The sequence below is a fragment of the Mustela nigripes genome, chromosome 13, assembly GCF_022355385.1.
Source record: "Mustela nigripes isolate SB6536 chromosome 13, MUSNIG.SB6536, whole genome shotgun sequence".
Taxonomy (NCBI): domain Eukaryota; kingdom Metazoa; phylum Chordata; class Mammalia; order Carnivora; family Mustelidae; genus Mustela; species Mustela nigripes.
Window position 1 is genome coordinate 71110247 of NC_081569.1, and position 18241 is coordinate 71128487.

Here is an 18241-nt window from a genome sequence, read left to right on the forward strand (position 1 = left end):
TTTTAATAGTTAATGGTGCTGACCTCCAGAATTCATATTGATAAAAGAAGATTATAATTAGTCATTTAATATGAATTATTAAACTTTAGCAATTGCACAATGTGATGCCAAAAAACAAATCTTAAAAATCTCATTTAGTAATGTCAGGGTTATGCCAGTTCTAATTTCCTATATCTGGTGACATCATAAAATATTTATCAAGGATTCAATATTGGTTTCCTTAGACCTGGGAAATGCTAAATATGGCAACTGTTTAAACTTATTTTTAATCTTCACTGAAAAGGGAATAATAGAGCCCCGCTATAAAAACAGAGAAGCTTATTTTTTAATAAGTATACCAGAACTTGAACATCCAAATAAGTTTTAACTATTAAAATTGCCCTCTTGAGAGAATATGTACATATTTGATATTGCCATCATCAAAAATGTTCTTGGTATTCCTTCTTGCGATGGGCTTCAGAACCTATACACCAGCATGTAAGAAAATGTTTTCCATTGCTTACCCTGCTACCTTCCTTTATTCTGAAACTTGTTCTAAGTAGCTCTGGACTATTTCCAATGTGTGTGTATGTGGGTGGGAGGGAGGGGAGTTATATATGATGATTTTCAAAAGATGACAATTTTCCATGATTATTCATTTTGACAATATTTTACTTTGTGAAGTACAACTCAAAAGTATTTTCAAGCAATGACATCATATTTTAGGGGGGACAAAAAGAACACAGATTTATGTCTGCTTTAAAGGAGTCACACTCACTGGGTGTCTATGTCCTGATATATTCATCCAGGTCAGTCATTAATTATAAGTTCCTTAAAGGTGGAGACCATGCTATTCCAACGTATACTTCTCTAATCTCCCCACCGCAACCCAGCAACCTGATGCTACTGTCCTCAAATATGTTTGTTAGATTGACGTGATTAGCACTTCCCTATTAGATAGATAGATAGATCATATATTTAACAGTTCATTTCCATTTTTTATGAATTAGGCAATATTTGTGTCCATAGGCACACTAATAATCTTTTGATGATCTTCTGTAAATCCAGGAATTATACAACGTAGGTCACAATGAATAAATCACTCACTAAGGGGCTTAGTAGATGAGCGCTTTGTTCCTATTCATATTGCTTTGCATATTTTAGTTTAAGAATTCCTGCCAGTCAGATTACTTTCTGGGGAAGGAACTGCAGGAGTTTATACTTAATATGGATCAACAGCTATGTGCTCTAAGTAAATACATAGTTCACATATGTATGGCTAACAAGATCAACAAAGACATTAGCTTCTATATCATTAGGAGTCCAAATGAGTCTGACCTCACAAAATTGGTCCCTGTTATACTGTCTATCACTTATTTGGGCTAATTGATGACTCAATGGACCTGGCTATTTGTTGACAACATTTCATGCTTTGATGAGATTTACTGCAGGGTGACTAATCCATATTAAAGCATATACTAAAACAAAATGCCCTAACCTAACAAATCGAATAAATCTGGTAAAGTTTTAGATTAAATACACTGAAGCAGCATTAAATTTGGAAGGGCTATATGTTACAATATTTAAAAGCAATGTGGTTTTAACATTGCTCCTATAATGAACCAACTGAAAAGATGGAAGAAAATCTAAGACAGCATTAAATTTGTGTCTGCAGCCTAGCATTCCTTGTTGTAAATTTTAAAGGAAAGTAAGAATCAGGAATACAAGGTGATTGCAACAATGATTTTCTAAAATTAGATCAATTCAGATATTTTCGGTCAGTAATTACATTTTCAAACCACTCTTTCCGAAGTATTAGCAAATCTACTTACAATCTAGTAACTTGACTGATAACAGCACAGTTTTTATACAACAATAAACAAATGGCATGTTTAGGTTTCATCATTTGTCCAAGTCCAATTCCTATAGATAAGATTCCATTCAGCACAGCTTGCAGGAGCACACCTTTGCTATCCATGAATGATGCCTTGGCTTACCTAGAAAGGAAATAGATTATCAGGTTATATGGTGAAATAAAGAAGAAAGAAAGAGGGAAGGAGGAAGAAAGCGAGAGAGGAATGAAAACAGAGAGGGAAGGATGAAGGGAAGGACTGAGAAAAGAGATGAAGGCAGGAGAGAACTACCTAGGATTTCTAGATTTCTTTTCTATCCTGAAATACAACATGTTAAGACAATAAAAATATTCTTATAAACTAGGCTTCAGGTAAATATATTTTAATTGCATACATTATGAATATAGGTTGTTTTTTCTTTTAATGGCCAACAAAGATGAAAGTTTTCAACAAGGTGATTTGGGCTAGAAATGAATAAATTTCAAATATCTCAGTTGCTCAGAGAAACCCACAACTGCAATTTTAGGATCAAATGTTATAAATGTTAGTTGGAAAATGGTTCGAATTATAGAATCAGAAAAGCATTTATTTCTCAGACTACTTGAATGATTGTTAATGTAGGCTAAAAAATATCACTTGATTTGAATTACTTTGACTGTGAAACATACTGGAGAACTGTGCCTGAGCAAACTATTTCTAAATACATTTATATTAATAACATGACCATGCATGGTAACTCCCACTCCTACTGGCAAAGACTCAAAAAGCTGGGTATCTGTTTTACTTAAACATATGTGTGTGTGTATAAGCCTAGAATTTTACATGTTTTAAAAATTATTAGGTTGATGCTTATATTTTTCCATATGGGCAACTTTTTAAGAATGTTGATATTGTTAAATAGAAGAAAGGGTTTATGTGTTTTTACTACAGAAATTGTCCTTACTCCTTCCAGGACATTTTTTTTTTTTAGCACTAACCCTAAGAAGAAGTGTGTTCTCGATAGCTATGATTGACGGGCTGCTCACACATTCCACATTTTTTCTGCTTCATGCATCATCATCAGCCATCTCCAACACTCTAGTCCTGAATCTGTCCTACTTTCTGTTACCTGATTTTTGCTGTTGATTCATGAGCTAGAATAGTAAAAGAAAAAAAGAAAAACTCCACCTTGGCTTTTTTGCAATGTAGTACATCCCGTGGAAACTATGAGAAATCTAGTTTTGTTCATCAGATTCATGCAAATGCAATATTGATTGACAATGATGTATATAGATCTATACACATAACGTGCTATATAAAAACCACTAAAATGTTCTATTAATGGCAGAATGCATACTGATTATAAACTACTTCAGAATGATGTGAAAATGCTACTGAATGCCTTTTTTTTTTTGTACTTTCAAACTCTTTCTTGTCACTACTATTTTCAGCCAAAGCTATGTTTAAATGCACTGTCCCTAGTGCACTAGGAAGTAAAATTCTTAATTTTCCAAGCCAATAAGGTGATAAAAGCCCAAGGTCTCTCATTAACAGTTAGCTAAAAATTGTGAATGTCACACTAAATTTTTTATCATCGTGAGTGCAAAGATGGGGGAAAAGGAATACTTTTTATGATTTGGGAAAATAGGAATTGAGCTTTATTCACTGTGCATGAAGCAGTTAACAAGAAGTTAACCAGCAAAAGACTGCACTAAACTATTTTTGTGATAGCATCTTTCAGATTCAGAAGTGATGAGGCTTGAAAGAACCAAAGAAAGAAAGCCTAATGGCCCTAAAATCTGAAAAAGGGGAGCTGTAAGTTCACAATGTTGTCTCGGTGCTTCTATTACTAGACATCAAAGTTATTCCCACAGGTTTTGGGGATGTATAAATGCCAGTGAAGAAGTAAGCAGACTTCACAGAAGCTAAGCCAGAAACTTCAATCTGGGATTCACCTGTGAGTCAAAACTCTTTTCTAATGAATTATTCCAGAGAAAAGACACTGCTGAGGGAGACCTTAACCTATCAGACAAGACCTCCAGGTTCACTAGCAGGGTCAGAGTAACAAGAATGCTCTGGTCTAAAGTTGCTTTGCCAACCTTAATGGACTGCAGGCACTCACCTGGGTATACAGCTTGAGCCAATAAAGAGATCACAATGGCATGATGAATAGGTAGAGTGCTCTAGAGACCAGGTGAACAACCACTCCACCAGTCCTCTAAATTGTGACCTATATGCACACTACGGCCCATTTACACATGGGTCATCCTCGTCAATTCAGTGCTGGAGAAGTGATGTCAATGAAAAAATAAACAATCTGCAGACTGACTTTAAAACCCATTGCATTCAAAGATAATCAATGCTTAAAGTCAATCTGATTTTGTGTATAAACTTTAAAAATTTGATTTCATTAATGACATTTTCAAATGTTGCATCAATGTTTAGAAAACTTTAACTTCCCCTTTAAAGAAGTAAACTATTAAAGTTTTTCTGTGCTTCAACATCCCTTTGCTCTCTGCATATGGAAAGGAATTGGTATCCACGATACGAAACTCTAAGGGCAAAGGAAAATGATGTTCAGGGGATTTGCAAAGAAAAGATTTTATTTGGAAAGAACAATATATGAGGCAATATTCCTCAACTGTGCTTGGATGGGAAAATGATTTTTTGTTTTCATTTTCCATATGCCATTTGAACAACTAGTTTTTTCTTTAAAAGTGATGTAATAAATATATTAGTCATTTAGAGTTGCATAGATAAAACCATGTAAGGTCAATATCCATTAAAGCTAGAAGACTGACTACGTTCAGCTTTGTAATGGGGGATTTTTCGTGGACATGAAAATATTAAAAAGGACTTTTAAGTGAGCGATAATATGCCAGGTGAAAATGGTAAGAACAATGTACTCCTCTCCATATAAGGAATAACAAATACACCAATGCAATCACAAGCTTAGCTAGTGAAGTACCTCTATTGGTCTGACAACACCTTCCCAAAGCTTGTCCCTTAGAAGCCCCAAATTTGCCTTCTCTTCTAACGAAGGTGGTTAAATGTGCTTCCCAGAGGAGCCCCACTCACACCTGGTAAACAGGGAACTCAACCACCAAAGTAATGTTTATAGTTTTGGAGCCCCCCCCCCCCTTGAATGGCTTGGTATTTTTTTAGTTCATTTTTGGACACTGAGAAGTGGACAATCATATTTTCACGGTGCAGAAAAGTCCCTCCACGCCACCAATTTCACATACCTTCTTCCTTCATGTTCTAAGAATTTTCCTTCTCAAATGCTCATACTTCAAGGAAATGCACTCTCTCATCAAAATCTTTCTTACTAAACAAGCACCTCTGTCAGAAGTGTCTTAATTTCTTATCACAGAATTTTATCCACATAAGGAGCAATAAATAATTCATGTCATTGCCTCTTTGTTGTGTGTCCCTGAACTGCACAGAGCTGGAAGGCTGACAGCTGTGTCAGGACAAGCACCAAAGATCTGACATGACAAGTGACTAACAAGTTTCTTTCAGTTCATAGTGAAAGAAGACAATGGCCCAAAGTGCAGAAAGAAATCCTGAAACAAAATAAAACTGCTTCTTTCTTTTTACCTAAGTGTTTGCTATGAGCTTATTTCCAACCCACAAGCCCTGGTCATTTTATAGGACTGCCCAGCCCCCTTTATTCCTCACACTCGCTTGGCCATTTACGCCTGGCCACGGATCAATATGAGCAATTCTTGGAGAAATACGATGTCTCCATGACAACCAAGCCACAAATTCTCAGTGGAAGGCAGTGAGACCAGTAGTGAACTCTCCAGAGGTTTCTAGGCCTATAAGGCAAGATGTCTTAAAATGCAGGAATGGACAGAGGAAAAAGCCAGAGTAATTCATTCTTTATTACCAGTTTAATGATGTCCGATGTATAGAACAGTACTCACTTTTTAAGTTAAGATCCTTTATCAGTACCAATCTTTTCTAATTAATCTTTGTTATGATATATCCTTTTGTTTATGTCAGATAAGCTATGCAATATTTGAATTTTACAATTCCACTCATACAGAGGGAGGCCTGAAATCTTTTCTACTTTTGAGATGACATAAAGCCAATCTATTCTTGCCAAAAACAATGAACACTTAGGTGAAAACTTGGCTCAGGGATTTAACTGCCTCGGGTTGATATGGAATATGAAGACAGTTTAAAAACGTAGTCAAAATTAGGTAATTTTTGTCAAAACTAAAAGCAATTTTAAAATAGTCTGATAGACATTTAACGCTACCACCGGCCTCTCCCTTTCGGAGTGGGACTAACCTACATTTGTGTTTTAGATATTATGGCAGGAGGTGGGGTTCAGTTTCTGATTAAAAATTTCTGTGGGCGAGAAAGATGCCATTTCTCAGGTCCACGGGATGCTGAGGCAGAAGTGCGCTTCCGAACAGACACACGGCAGCAGTACATCTTTTGATGAATCTTGGCTTAGTGGAGGGAACTGAAATACAATGCCATCGCCACCGGGCCTATTGGGGTTCCGAGATGACTTAGGGGACCTGACATAGATTGCAGGCTGCACCTTTCACTGAAAATTAAATCTCAGTACCTCTCCTCGGGGAAGGATCAGGGGACTGTTTGCAGCTGCCCCCTGTCAGCGAAGGCTACAAGATTTGGAAATCTCTTAACTAAGCTGACAGGCCACAGAGAGGATGAATCAAAAATCTGATACAAGGATCAGCACACAAAGATGCAAGAGGGTCGGGGGTACACAGCAGCTGGAGAAAACAGGAAGGGAAAACGTACGGTGGGAGGAAAGAGTTAACCCTTTCACTCATGGTAATAAGGTACCTTCTAGTACCTTAGGGCTTTGTAGTGATCTGGGAACCTCATTCGACTTCCACAGGACTTTTTTTTTTTTCTTTTGATTAATTAGTTGTTAAAGACTAGGCATGTTTTGAAACAAGCCACAAACAGAAACAAAAATCCATGCTTAAGGGCTTCTGGCTCTATCCTTCTGCTACATTTCTGTCTATTCCTTCTACAAAGAAAATACAAACCTAAGTAACTTGGGACGTGGGTAAATTTGATGGCATGAGGAAGGGTTGTTACTTTCTTTTGTTTTGTTGGTTCTCAACAGTTGATCCATCCAGAGTCCATTACTGCTATGCTAAAACCCCTTGGTCCCGTTAGCGAGCTGTATTCAGACAGGTGAGTAGACTGTAATGACGGCTATCATCTGAGACTCTCTTAACTCTGCACTTCCGCTCCATCCCATTACTTGAAATATTTAAAATGCTGCCATTTCTCCAGTTTTCAATCTCGGCCTCTATTAACCAGTTTAGCCTAAAATTGATGATAATGAACTAATAGTGTCAGCTTCCCTTCTCAGTCATAAAGCCTTTGTACTTCCTCCAACTGAATCCTTGATGAAAGAGGCAAAGGTAACAGCTCCACACCGTGACCCCTGGAGGTGACCATTAATTTGACAGCACAGCTGCTACGAGAAAACAGCATTACAATGTCCTCCCCGCCACCCCTTCCAAGGACCCCAAAGCTGTGTCAAATTTATCATTTTATACTTGACTATTTTTAAATGGCTTTCACCTGGACTCTCAGACTCTTCCAAGACGCATCTGTCAGGCATGTCCTCAGTGTCTTGGAAGTTTGCCGAGTTTGAGTTGCTGTCATGCTTGACCGGACTGACTGGAGCTATTAAAAAGAGAGAGAGAAAGAAAAGAGAGAGCAATGAAAAAGTAGTAATAAACACCATTAAAATATTTCCTTTCAGTTCCATAGATATTTCCAGGGACACACTATGTAAACACAAATAATAAGTTGAAATAAAATGTATCCTCTAAGTATGTATTGGCAGACATGTAATTAGTTGAAAAATCTATAGATGAGACTTTATCTTACAAGAAAAATAAGTTCATGGCATCAGCTTAAAAGCTACAAAGTAACAAAGCAATCCCTCCGAAGTAGAAATCGTATTTTTAATGCATAAATCTAAAACAATATCATCAGTTAGCAGCCATAGGACACAGACGGAAGAACATGGGGCTGGTCAGTTAGAGCAGCTCTGCATGGATGCGGTGGTTCATTTTGTCACACAAATCACAGCTGATGGATACTTAAATGCATTTTGTTTCTTTTTCATCCAATGAGAAACTCCAAATGTCAAAAAGAAAAAAAAAAATAAAAGCCCTATGTAAATAAAATTTAAGATAGAAAATAAATAGTTGGCAAATGATTAATAAGTAGGGCCAGTGTTTTGAATGGTGACCTCAGATAATTTGTCATCATCTTCTGAGTAGGAATTACGAACAGAAACGGGAATGAGCACAGAAATCTGCAATTTCCTGTAAGCACATAACACTTCTAGCTCCGTTAGAGAAAGAGACTCAAGTTCCACATTTTTGCAAAAGTTGTAATTCTTGGTCTCAATTATCTCCGTAAGCAACATATTTCCATATTCTGTTCATTCAAGGAATCACTTGTTGGGAAAAGTGAACATTGTCTTCATGAAAAAAAACTAAGTGAATAACAAAACAAAGCAAGACCACAATAACATAAATTACATCATACTTGTCTGAAGCCAAACTACATAAATATGTGTATTATTGACTACTGCTAATTTTATCTATTGCGAATTGCTGCAGTAAACACTACTACTGTCTCTTCAGGTCTTGATAACACACACAACATATTATTTATAGGCCATAAATGCAAACAAGAAAATATATAAGCCGTACACGAAATGATATGTTTGTTGGCACAGGGGAGTAGGTCTGGCCACTGTTCCTAAACACCCATTAGGAAATGATGGAGCAAAGGCTGGGGGCTTTGTCACTTCATACATACTCGGTAAGTGACACAAAGGAATGCCACCCAAGATCCAAAGCAGCGTGAGCAGAACTCGCACTTCTCACATTCCTCAGCGTATTTTCATGGAGTGTGTAAAGCATTGGTGAGCGTGACCTGAAGCCCACAATATACACACTTTATTTTATTTATTTATTTTTTAAAGATTTCATTCATTTATTTGACAGAGAGAAATCACAAGTAGATGGAGAGGCAGGCAGAGAGAGAGAGGGAAGCAGGCTCCCTGCTGAGAAGAGAGGACCCTGAGATCATGACCTGAGCCGAAGGCAGTGGCTTAACCCACTGAGCCACCCAGGCGCCCAATATATACACACTTTAAAGGAGACTAGTAACATAATTCCAGTCCAAATATTCTCTTAAGCTTCAGCAGTTTTCTCAGAACATGAATAGTTCTCCTCTGTTCTGTGAAAGTGTGTGCATTGAGTTTGAATTCACTTCTCTGAAATGTTTTGAGAACAAAACATGGGAAAAATATATGAAATGCTGTCATTTAAATTTTCCCCCCAAAAAGGAAGTAGGTACCATGTCTGCTTTATGCATTTGTCTGCCCTAGGCCTGAGGAGGTATTCTTAAAGGACTTGTGGAATGAATGAGTGAACAAGTGAATGAAGCAGAGGTATCCTGCTAGATGTCCTCCTGATCTGAGAGGATATGTGCTTTGAATGATCTTCAACTAGATCCCATCAGTTCCTTGGTTAGGCCCACTTGAGACAAAGGATGTCTATTTGTAAAAATGGTGGTGCGGGTTAGTTTCTAATTTGGAGGAGAGACACATATGGCCTAAGTAGTTATTGGTGTAGCTGCCTTTAATTTAATTTTCCTCAGTTTAGATCATACTTACAGATTATTTTGGAATCCATTGATTTTTGTAACACATTGAGGTGGATAACTAAATATACCAAAGTTGCAGAAAACTATTATACTGTCAAGATTTACCGGACTGTGTTAATAATGTTTTTATTTCTTTATATCTTATTAATTTTCTGAAATATTTACATTGATATTTATCATAAGGAATGAAGCATACAGCTGAATCTATTATTAACAGCCAGTGAGTTAGCACCTGTGTTTATTTGGGCAGATACATTGCCCTTATCATCCCATACATTGTTCTTTTATCACTTATAACTTTCAGCCACTCGTTCATTTACTTGTTCTTCCAGCAAGACCCTGTCCTAGACACAGGGCCCTCAAGAAGGAAGAGAGCATGGCATTAGAACAACAAAGTAAATGCCTGTATCAATTTCCAGTGCCAAAAAAAAAGGGTTCCCAGGATGAACTGACATCCTAAGCCTTGCAAGAAACTCAGAAAGTTAGCTATAGTTGCTCAATGAGCTTCACTAGACCCACACTGGTAGGTACCATGTGGCTCTTTTTATGTCTACCTCAGATTCTGGAGGGTGTCATTTGTGAGGGCGTAGGAGAGCAGAAAGGATTAACCTTCAGATAGTTTGCTTACCTACATTTTAGCTTCCAAATTTGCAATGGTACAAGAGTTGTCATTTTTACTGGCTAATTTATAGAGTATTTGGTTAAATTTACTATAAAAGAAATACCTACCTCTGTCAATTGGGAACAGCCAACATCGGAGAGGTTAATTATTGCCATTCCACTTTTCTTTTCTTTTCTTTCTTTCTTTCTTTCTTTTTTTTTTTTTTGATAAGCTAATCTTTGCAATTGTTCTTTTGGGTGTTTTCTGTGATATTTCATCATTAAACTCAGACATGATGTGTGACCAAAGTTTCTCTAATAAATCATTTCAAAAGCAATGAAATCAACAAATATTGATTTAGTGTTTATTATGTGTAGAGCTCTGTGCTAGGCTATGTTGGGGTAAAAACATTAAAGGCGCTTTTTAAAAAAATTTATTTTTTATTTTCAGCGTAACAGTATTCATTATTTTTTCACCACACCCAGTGCTCCATGCAATCCGTGCCCTCTATAATACCCACCACCTGGTACCCCAACCTCCCCCCCCCCCGCCCCTTCAAAACCCTCAGATTGTTTTTCAGAGTCCATAGTCTCTCATGGTTCACCTCCCCTTCCAGTTTCCCCAAACTCCCTTCTCCTCTCTAACTCTCCATGTCCTCCATGCTATTTGTTATGCTCCACAAGGCGCTTTTAATGTGCCCTCATACAACTTGTCATCTAGTTGAGGTTCATCTAATGAAAAGTAGTAGGAGCATTAGAAACAATATTCCAAGAGTGACATAGTTTTTAGGAATGCAGAAGTAATTCTCCTGTAATAGGGAGATTGGGAAGTGAATTTTCAATTAGATCTTCCCAAAAAGGAAAATGGGTAGCCTGAAGGGAGCTTATTCAAGGCAAGAGAAAAAAATGTGTGAAGTCAGACATGGTCAAAAAAATGCATGAGCCTAGTGCCACAAATGTATTTAACAGAATGCTGCTGCCTACTTTTGTATGCATTTTTAATGAATTCTCTTAACGTGTCTCTTTGAGCTTTTCCTAAATTGCTGTTGTGGCTAATTCTTCTCACCTGTAGAAGTTCGCTATAGACAGGTTTTTCCTTGCCCTAAATAGTCAATAATTTGATCTTTACTGATGGTGGGCCCATTTATCACAGTAAGTTGTTCTTTCACTATACATATTGACTTTTATTTATCAATACCAAAGTCCATTTGTAGCTCATCACTAAAGTTCTTGGATATTTCCAGTAGTTTTTGAAGATGCATTTTAAAGCTTGGCAGAGAGATACTTCTGACATCAATATAGTGCAAATGATTGTTAGGGTCATCCTTAACTTAAAATCAACTGTTTATTTCCTCTGTAATGGATTCTGAAATAGTCCACATTTGGAGGATGAGGGACAAAAAAGACAAACTCTTCTTGACAGTTTTACAGATGTAAGGCTATTCCATTTACTCATCGCACACTTTAAAATATTGACAACGGAAGGGCCAGTGTTCTAAATATCTTTGTAATATCTTTAATAATTAGATAGAAAAGTCTATGTACTTTGTAAGGTTGTGTTTGACAATGATGTGTTTAACTTTGACTACAATTCTAGATCCTAAAGAAATGAATAGTTCAACAGCAGAAGAAACCCGGAGGATTGTGTGACAGAGACACTATAAAAAGATCTACTATAGGACAATGTGATAACAGGGTCATTGGTGGTTATGCTCCTTATCTCCATCTGTTCTCTAATTTGGTTTCAGTTAACCTCTAAAAATTCCCACCTTCCCTTTGTCATCATTTGCAGAAAGATGGTATTTGTTTTTAAAGGTGGCTACACCTAGGCAGCAAACAGGTCCAAGAACTATTCCTCCTGACCCCAACAAGAGAACGATCATTGGAAAAATGTCCACTTACATCCACAAACAGCAGCTGGTTCTTCCAAGTAACCCAGTACTATAGAATAAATAGAGCCCTTGTTAAAAAGCCATGTCATTTACAGTGTGAATAAAATCTGTACTGTAAATGATGTTTTCAATATGATGACTTATGAATGATTTAAAAATACATCCCATTCATCGTATGTATGGACTTTTTGGAGTACTGGAGATATTTATAGAAAACCATTAATAAAAAGATATAACAGTTTGAAACATTGGTCTGAATAGAATAAACCACTATAGTCACAGATAAAACTCAGGCAAAAAACTTAATCACATTTTATTCAAGCTCATAACGTTGCAGAAGTCAGAGAAGACTAAAAGAACGCTCATTTGTGGAATGAGCAGTGACGAAGTCAAACACCTGAGTTCAAATAAATGTACTAGCTCCATAGTGTGGTGAAGAGTTGATCACTTTCTTGGTTGATCAGTTAAGTCTCTTCTCCATCTTAAGGCATCACTATGAATCAACTAAAAAAAAAAAAAAAAACTTTCTCCAGGCTTAGAAGAAAGAAAACTGACGTTAAATTCAAGAAGTAAATAGGAATGCAATACTCACAGATCACCAAAGACCGCAATATATATTAATTTAGAGGGAGACAAAGTCAGTGAAAAGACTTGAAGTGATAACACCAATTTGTGAACAACGAGGATGTCATTTGAAGAGACCCCAAATTCACGTGGTTCTCTTGGACAGATGTCTTATCAGGAAAACTTACCTAGCTGAAGAGCGCTGTACTTACTACCCCTACTTTCAGAGTATCTCCTGAGATAATCAAGTGATAGGACTTCTTGATTATATTTGAATAGCAATAGCTGCATCCTGCGTCAGGCTTCAGGCTGATTCTGTGTCAGTATAGACTGGAAACTGGGGGAAATGTCATATAAAGATGCCCAGAATTAAATAAAATATCTAATGCTTCTTTATAACTAAGTAGTAACTATTTTATGGACAAGTTCAGCAAGACGAGTTAGCATTAGACTTACGTGTGTTTGCTGTCTTTCTGCAATTGTAATCTGACATGGAATATTATTTTCTGGGATGACATTTTCTAGTATGAACTGCTTCAAAGAAGACATTTTCAACTGGTAAAGAAATGAATTTTCCAAAACGTTGTGAAGGATAACTATTATTTTGGTATCCTTACTAGATGTATAGAATTAAAGTTGTTATTTTATTTAAATAGTTTGGGGATATATGTGTATTACACACACACAGCGGATCAAACTGTTGATTATTTAGTCTAAGGGGGAAAAATCTGTCCATAGGTGAAATCCATGGCTGGACCAGAAAGGAAAATGTGGCGGAAGGAAAATGTGAGTGATAAAAAAGATAATTAATGAATCGATTTATTTATTATTTTTTAAAAGATTTATTCTAGAGGGAGTGAGTGCAAGGGAAGGGGCAAAGGGAGAGGAAGAAAGGGAATTTTAAGCAGGCTTCACGCCCAGCCTGGTGTCTAACACAGGGCTTGATCCCATGACCCTGAGATTATGACCTGAGCCGGAACCAAGAATGGGGAACTTAACCAACTGAAGCACCTGGTGCCCCTTAACGAATCTTTTTAAACAATGCTTTATTCCTCTCAGATACAGAGATTTCCCAGATGTCCGGGCTGATAAACAAGTGAGCACATCTCTAGCCCAATGTGAGACACAGGGCATGTACTTAGAGTACATGTGAAATGACTGAGGGAAACTGGTAATGAGCATTCCTAAAAATTAAAAAAAATGATGTGTTTTAAATATTTCATTTATTTTATTTTTTTGAGAGAGAGAGAAAGAGAGAGCATCAGAGAGAGAGAACACAAGTGGGAGGCAGAGGGAGAAGGAGAAGTAGGCTCCCTGCCAAGCAGGGAGCCCAATGTGGGGCTCAATCCCAAGACCCTGGGATCATCAACTGAACCGAAGGCAGATCCCAAATGGCATAAGCCACCCAGATGTCCCCCCCAAAACAATAATTACTTTCACTTGTAGTTTAAAGGAAAAATCTTAAGGTCAGGCTTAGAGTTTACAGCTCAAACACACCCATACAACCCTGTAATCTATTATTAATGTCAACAGGAAGTCTGCCAAAAGAAGGAGGTCCTATCTGCCTTATCTTTGAATGAAAAAATAAAATTCCTCATTGTTTAGCACCCAAATATATGAATTAATTGGAAAAAAATAAATATCAACAATTTCATTACAGAGATGAACTCTGGAATTTCCGGGGAGAAATATGTTGTTCTGGACGAAGGTTCAATTAATAGGACACAGAAGATCTGTTCTTTTTAATTCCACCTCTGGTCCTAATAGTGTGACCTCATGACCTTGAGCATGTCACTTCACTCTCCTGGACTCAGGTCCTTTTATTAATAAAATGAGAGTGTTGGACTTGACAACTTCCTTGACATCTTCTGGCCTGGAGACTCAAATATCCTCCAGTTAAAAATCCAAGGACAACCAACCATTCTGTGTATTACTGAACAGGGTAGCAAGATGGTAAGTGGTCACTACACTAGCCTTGGAAATAGTGAGGACTTCAGAAGCTCTTTCTGAATTAAGCAGGATTGGTATTTTCCTACGAGTGGCAATGCCTAGTCCGACTGAGGGACAGAGGACATCAGGGCCACTTCAGAGGGATATTTGGGTAGCTGCACTGCTAGGGTGAGGCAGCCCTGTGGAAAGATGACCAAGAAAGGACTGAGGCTACAGTCTGGCCACTCCTCAGAACAAACTGATTCCTTGGCATAGAAAAGCACCTGTTAGATGTTTACCAAAGGTGCAAAACATATCTTCAAAAGGAAATCTTTTAAAAAATAAATTATATGATCCTTCTTAGAATCATATGTATGCAATTAATTTCTTTAAACAAACCCTCTTCATTAATTAGTTTGACAGATATGAACTTCAGTATGAGACAAATCATCCTAAACCAAATTAACTGGATCCACGTACAGATGCAGTGGATGAGCCTGGAGGACTGGTGCCATCTTGGCCCTGGGGCTGTAGAAGAGGTTCTTAATTATTATTTGCCAAATGAATGCAGAGGTGTGGTGTTCCTGTGGAATTGTATTTTCCTCAAGTTAAATCTCTTAAAGGGCAACTATTTCTATTCCTTTTGTATGTAAGGATGGGGCCTTTATAGTCATTTGTCTTAGTCAAGCCTGACATGAAAACCAACCCTAATCAAATTATCTAAACTCTCAGACTGAAACAGACTATAGAGACAGATTGGAGGTAGGCTGTGGAGGGGCCACAAAGGAAATGGGTAAGGTAGAAGGGGAATAGGAAAGGAGAATAACAGGTAATGATGCAACTCTTTCTTCTCTTTCTGCTGCATTTCCTCAGTCCCCAACAGGGTAGATCTTGAGTTATCAGTGACAGTCTCGCCTGGATTTCTTTGTGTATTCCTTTAGAGCCACCATTTCCTTGGTGAGCAGTGCTTCCAGGAGAGAGGAGGTGAGCAGGTGAGCAGGCACTTTTTTTTTTTTTTAAACATCATTTCAAACTAATTTCCTCAACTTTGGTCTTTGAACGTTACTGAATAAATTCCGAGTTGAAATACTCAAGGACACATTACCTATTATTATTTTTTATTTGTTCATATGCCCCATTTGGTAAAGAAGACACTTTCTAGATGCAAGAAATAAACTGGTCAAATCAGCAAGCTCAATCCCAGCTTTCTATGTTAAACCAGAGAGATCGTTATTCAAGACAAAGAGAATTGGGAGCATCTTATCTGAAAGGACTCTGTCATCACTAAAAGGTATAGGTGATGGATGAGTTCTGAGAATGTATAGAAATTAACTCTCACACTCTTCATGCCATTTAGGTTCTACAAAAGTCATTTGGCTTTTCTCATAAGGACCAAATCCTATGGTAAATACACAGATGCATTAATTTTACTGTTCAGAAGTTCAAGAAGTTGAAAGCAGGAATAGATTTCAAAGATGAAAACAAATATATCCCTATGTATTGATAAATTGAAGAACAGTCAATAAAGGGAGAATTCTAAGAGGCAATTTATAGTGAACTTCTCAGCTTGCATTTGAAAATTTAGAAGGTCAGGAAAACAAAAGAGACCCTTCAATCAACAACGCATCAGGCTAGCATCTGAGACTAGAGAGAAACGTGATTTATATATGAACTTAAGATAAGGATTCCCAGCATGGGGCAAAGTCTACAGTTATCCATAAGGAAAAATAGCAAAAACATCCTCCTCTTGAATCAGTGGGAGGAGAAACTGTCAAATGGCCCGACCACTGGAATTCATAAGAGCAGCAAGCCTTCCATAGGCCGAACCTCAGATGACACCATCAGCATGGGGAGAATGCTTGGCAGGCAGTCTCAAATTCCCAGCTGATAGTCGTCTCTATCTCAGGGGAAAACGTTCGTCTCAGATGGTTAATCAAGTGTCAGAGCTCTTTCATCTCCTAGATAGGAAATGGAAAATAAGGAAATCAAATTATCTAGACTATGCCTTAGTTTTCTAGTTCTTTGTCAACATTAAGAAGGATTCAAGGAACAAAAGGTCTACGTTACCACATTTTGTATCGTTAGGCTTGGTTACTCTAAAAGTGATTTATTTTTATTTGAATGTCATTAAATGGTGTTAGTGTACTGGAGAACCTACTGAAATTGAATGGAAGCTATGCTAGGATGTTAATAATGTGTGTAGCCACTGTATTATAATCAGTAGCAAGCATCACTCTCTCACACATGCCCTCACACCAGATAGAGAAAGCATAGGTGGTCTGTTGGCGTGGATTGCTTCTTATGGTCATGCATATAAAATTTAGCCTCTCGTTTCAAAATATTAATTTTGCTGGGGGATAAATCATTGAAAGATGCCTTCTCAAAATCTCAAGCTGAGTCACTGCATCAATTTGTACTAATATTTCTAAGAGATGGTTGTCCAAAATATAGAAATGACCTTGCTAGGTAGGTAGGAGAAACTCCCATTTTGACACTAAGCAAACCAGTGGCATCTATAAATAAAGGATAAGAGAAACATACCTAAAGAAAGCAATGTTCTAAAGAGCAAACTTGCACATGGATAAAGGAAAACCAGTAACTATAATGTAATGAGAAATGTAATGAGAGCACAGAAAACTGTGTTCAATATAAAAAAGGTGTTATCATCATTACAGAGTAAAGTAATAGGTAGCAAAAGGTCAGGGACAGATATGTCTAGATAAGACAGTATAAAACAGTGTCCTAGATCAGTGTAAAATATTCCTCTTACTGACTTTTTACAAATTATTTGGACGACTGCTCGGAAAAATGTCCAGGACTATAGACAACACTAAGAGTTCCTGAGTTGTGAAATGTGAGACTGATTAGATTAACTACAGAAAACAATTGCAAGGCTGAATCACTGGGAATACATGCTGAGTACACATGTCACTATAGTAAATTCTGGAAACCATTTAAAGGAAACATGATCCAAGTAACAAGTATGTGTAACAAGAACATGGCTCTGAGCTATCATTGACTATGACTCAAGGACATTAGACCAATGTAAAAATGTAGGCAAATGCTTAACAGGAGGCTGGCACTTTAGGAAGGGGATGGCCAAAACAATAAACTGACCATGAGAAAACCAACAAGTGAGCCCAGGAGGCCTCTGATCAGGAACCCACTATGTGCCTCCAGAGAATGTAGCCAATACAGGACACAGTGGAATTTAAGAGGCCAACCAAAGTGGAATATCTCAAGATATCTCAAGAAGAAATTAGACCAAGACTCCAGCATGGAAGTACATCTGAAGAAGAATGTGACTAATATTTATAAACTCTTCAAGAAGTTATATACACCTACTACTGCCATTTTTCTCATCTCTAGTTCTTTCAACTCCTCAAGATCATTATACTCTGACCCTACTTTCCACTGCCAGAGTCACTTCTCTATTTTAATAGCCAAGACATGTCTCCCCCTCTAGCAACTCTTTAAACTGAGGTGAGTCATATCCCTAAAAACAAGGTCTGATCATGTAGCTGCTGTGTAGGAAAACCTACAGCACCTCTGCTCAGTCACCACTGAGGAATTCTGGAGCCATGGGTTTGAAGACCTTTCATAATACTGTCTCAGTTCACATCTGGAGGTTTCTCACTGGATGCTGGCCTTCTCCACTCGACTCTCTCTTAGACTCTGATATATACTGTAGAGCCAGATGAGACAACTCATTGTCGACTGGGTATGCCATTTATTTTCTACATCAGTGCCCAT

At 37.5% G+C, this 18241-nt stretch overlaps 1 protein-coding gene across 2 annotated transcripts in view; it reads right to left on the minus strand.

Moving 5' to 3' along the window:
* Positions 1-630: 630 nt before the first annotated feature.
* WDR72 (WD repeat domain 72) overlaps positions 631-18241 on the minus strand; it is a 208855-nt gene continuing 191244 nt past the window's right edge. For both annotated transcript variants that reach the window (XM_059372862.1, XM_059372863.1), the window contains exons 19-20: positions 7395-7499; positions 631-1976 (exon numbers count right to left, since the gene is read on the minus strand). In XM_059372862.1, coding sequence (XP_059228845.1) covers positions 1921-1976; positions 7395-7499 — 161 coding nt within the window. In that variant the 3' untranslated portion in view covers positions 631-1920. The remainder of the gene's footprint in view (positions 1977-7394; positions 7500-18241) is intronic.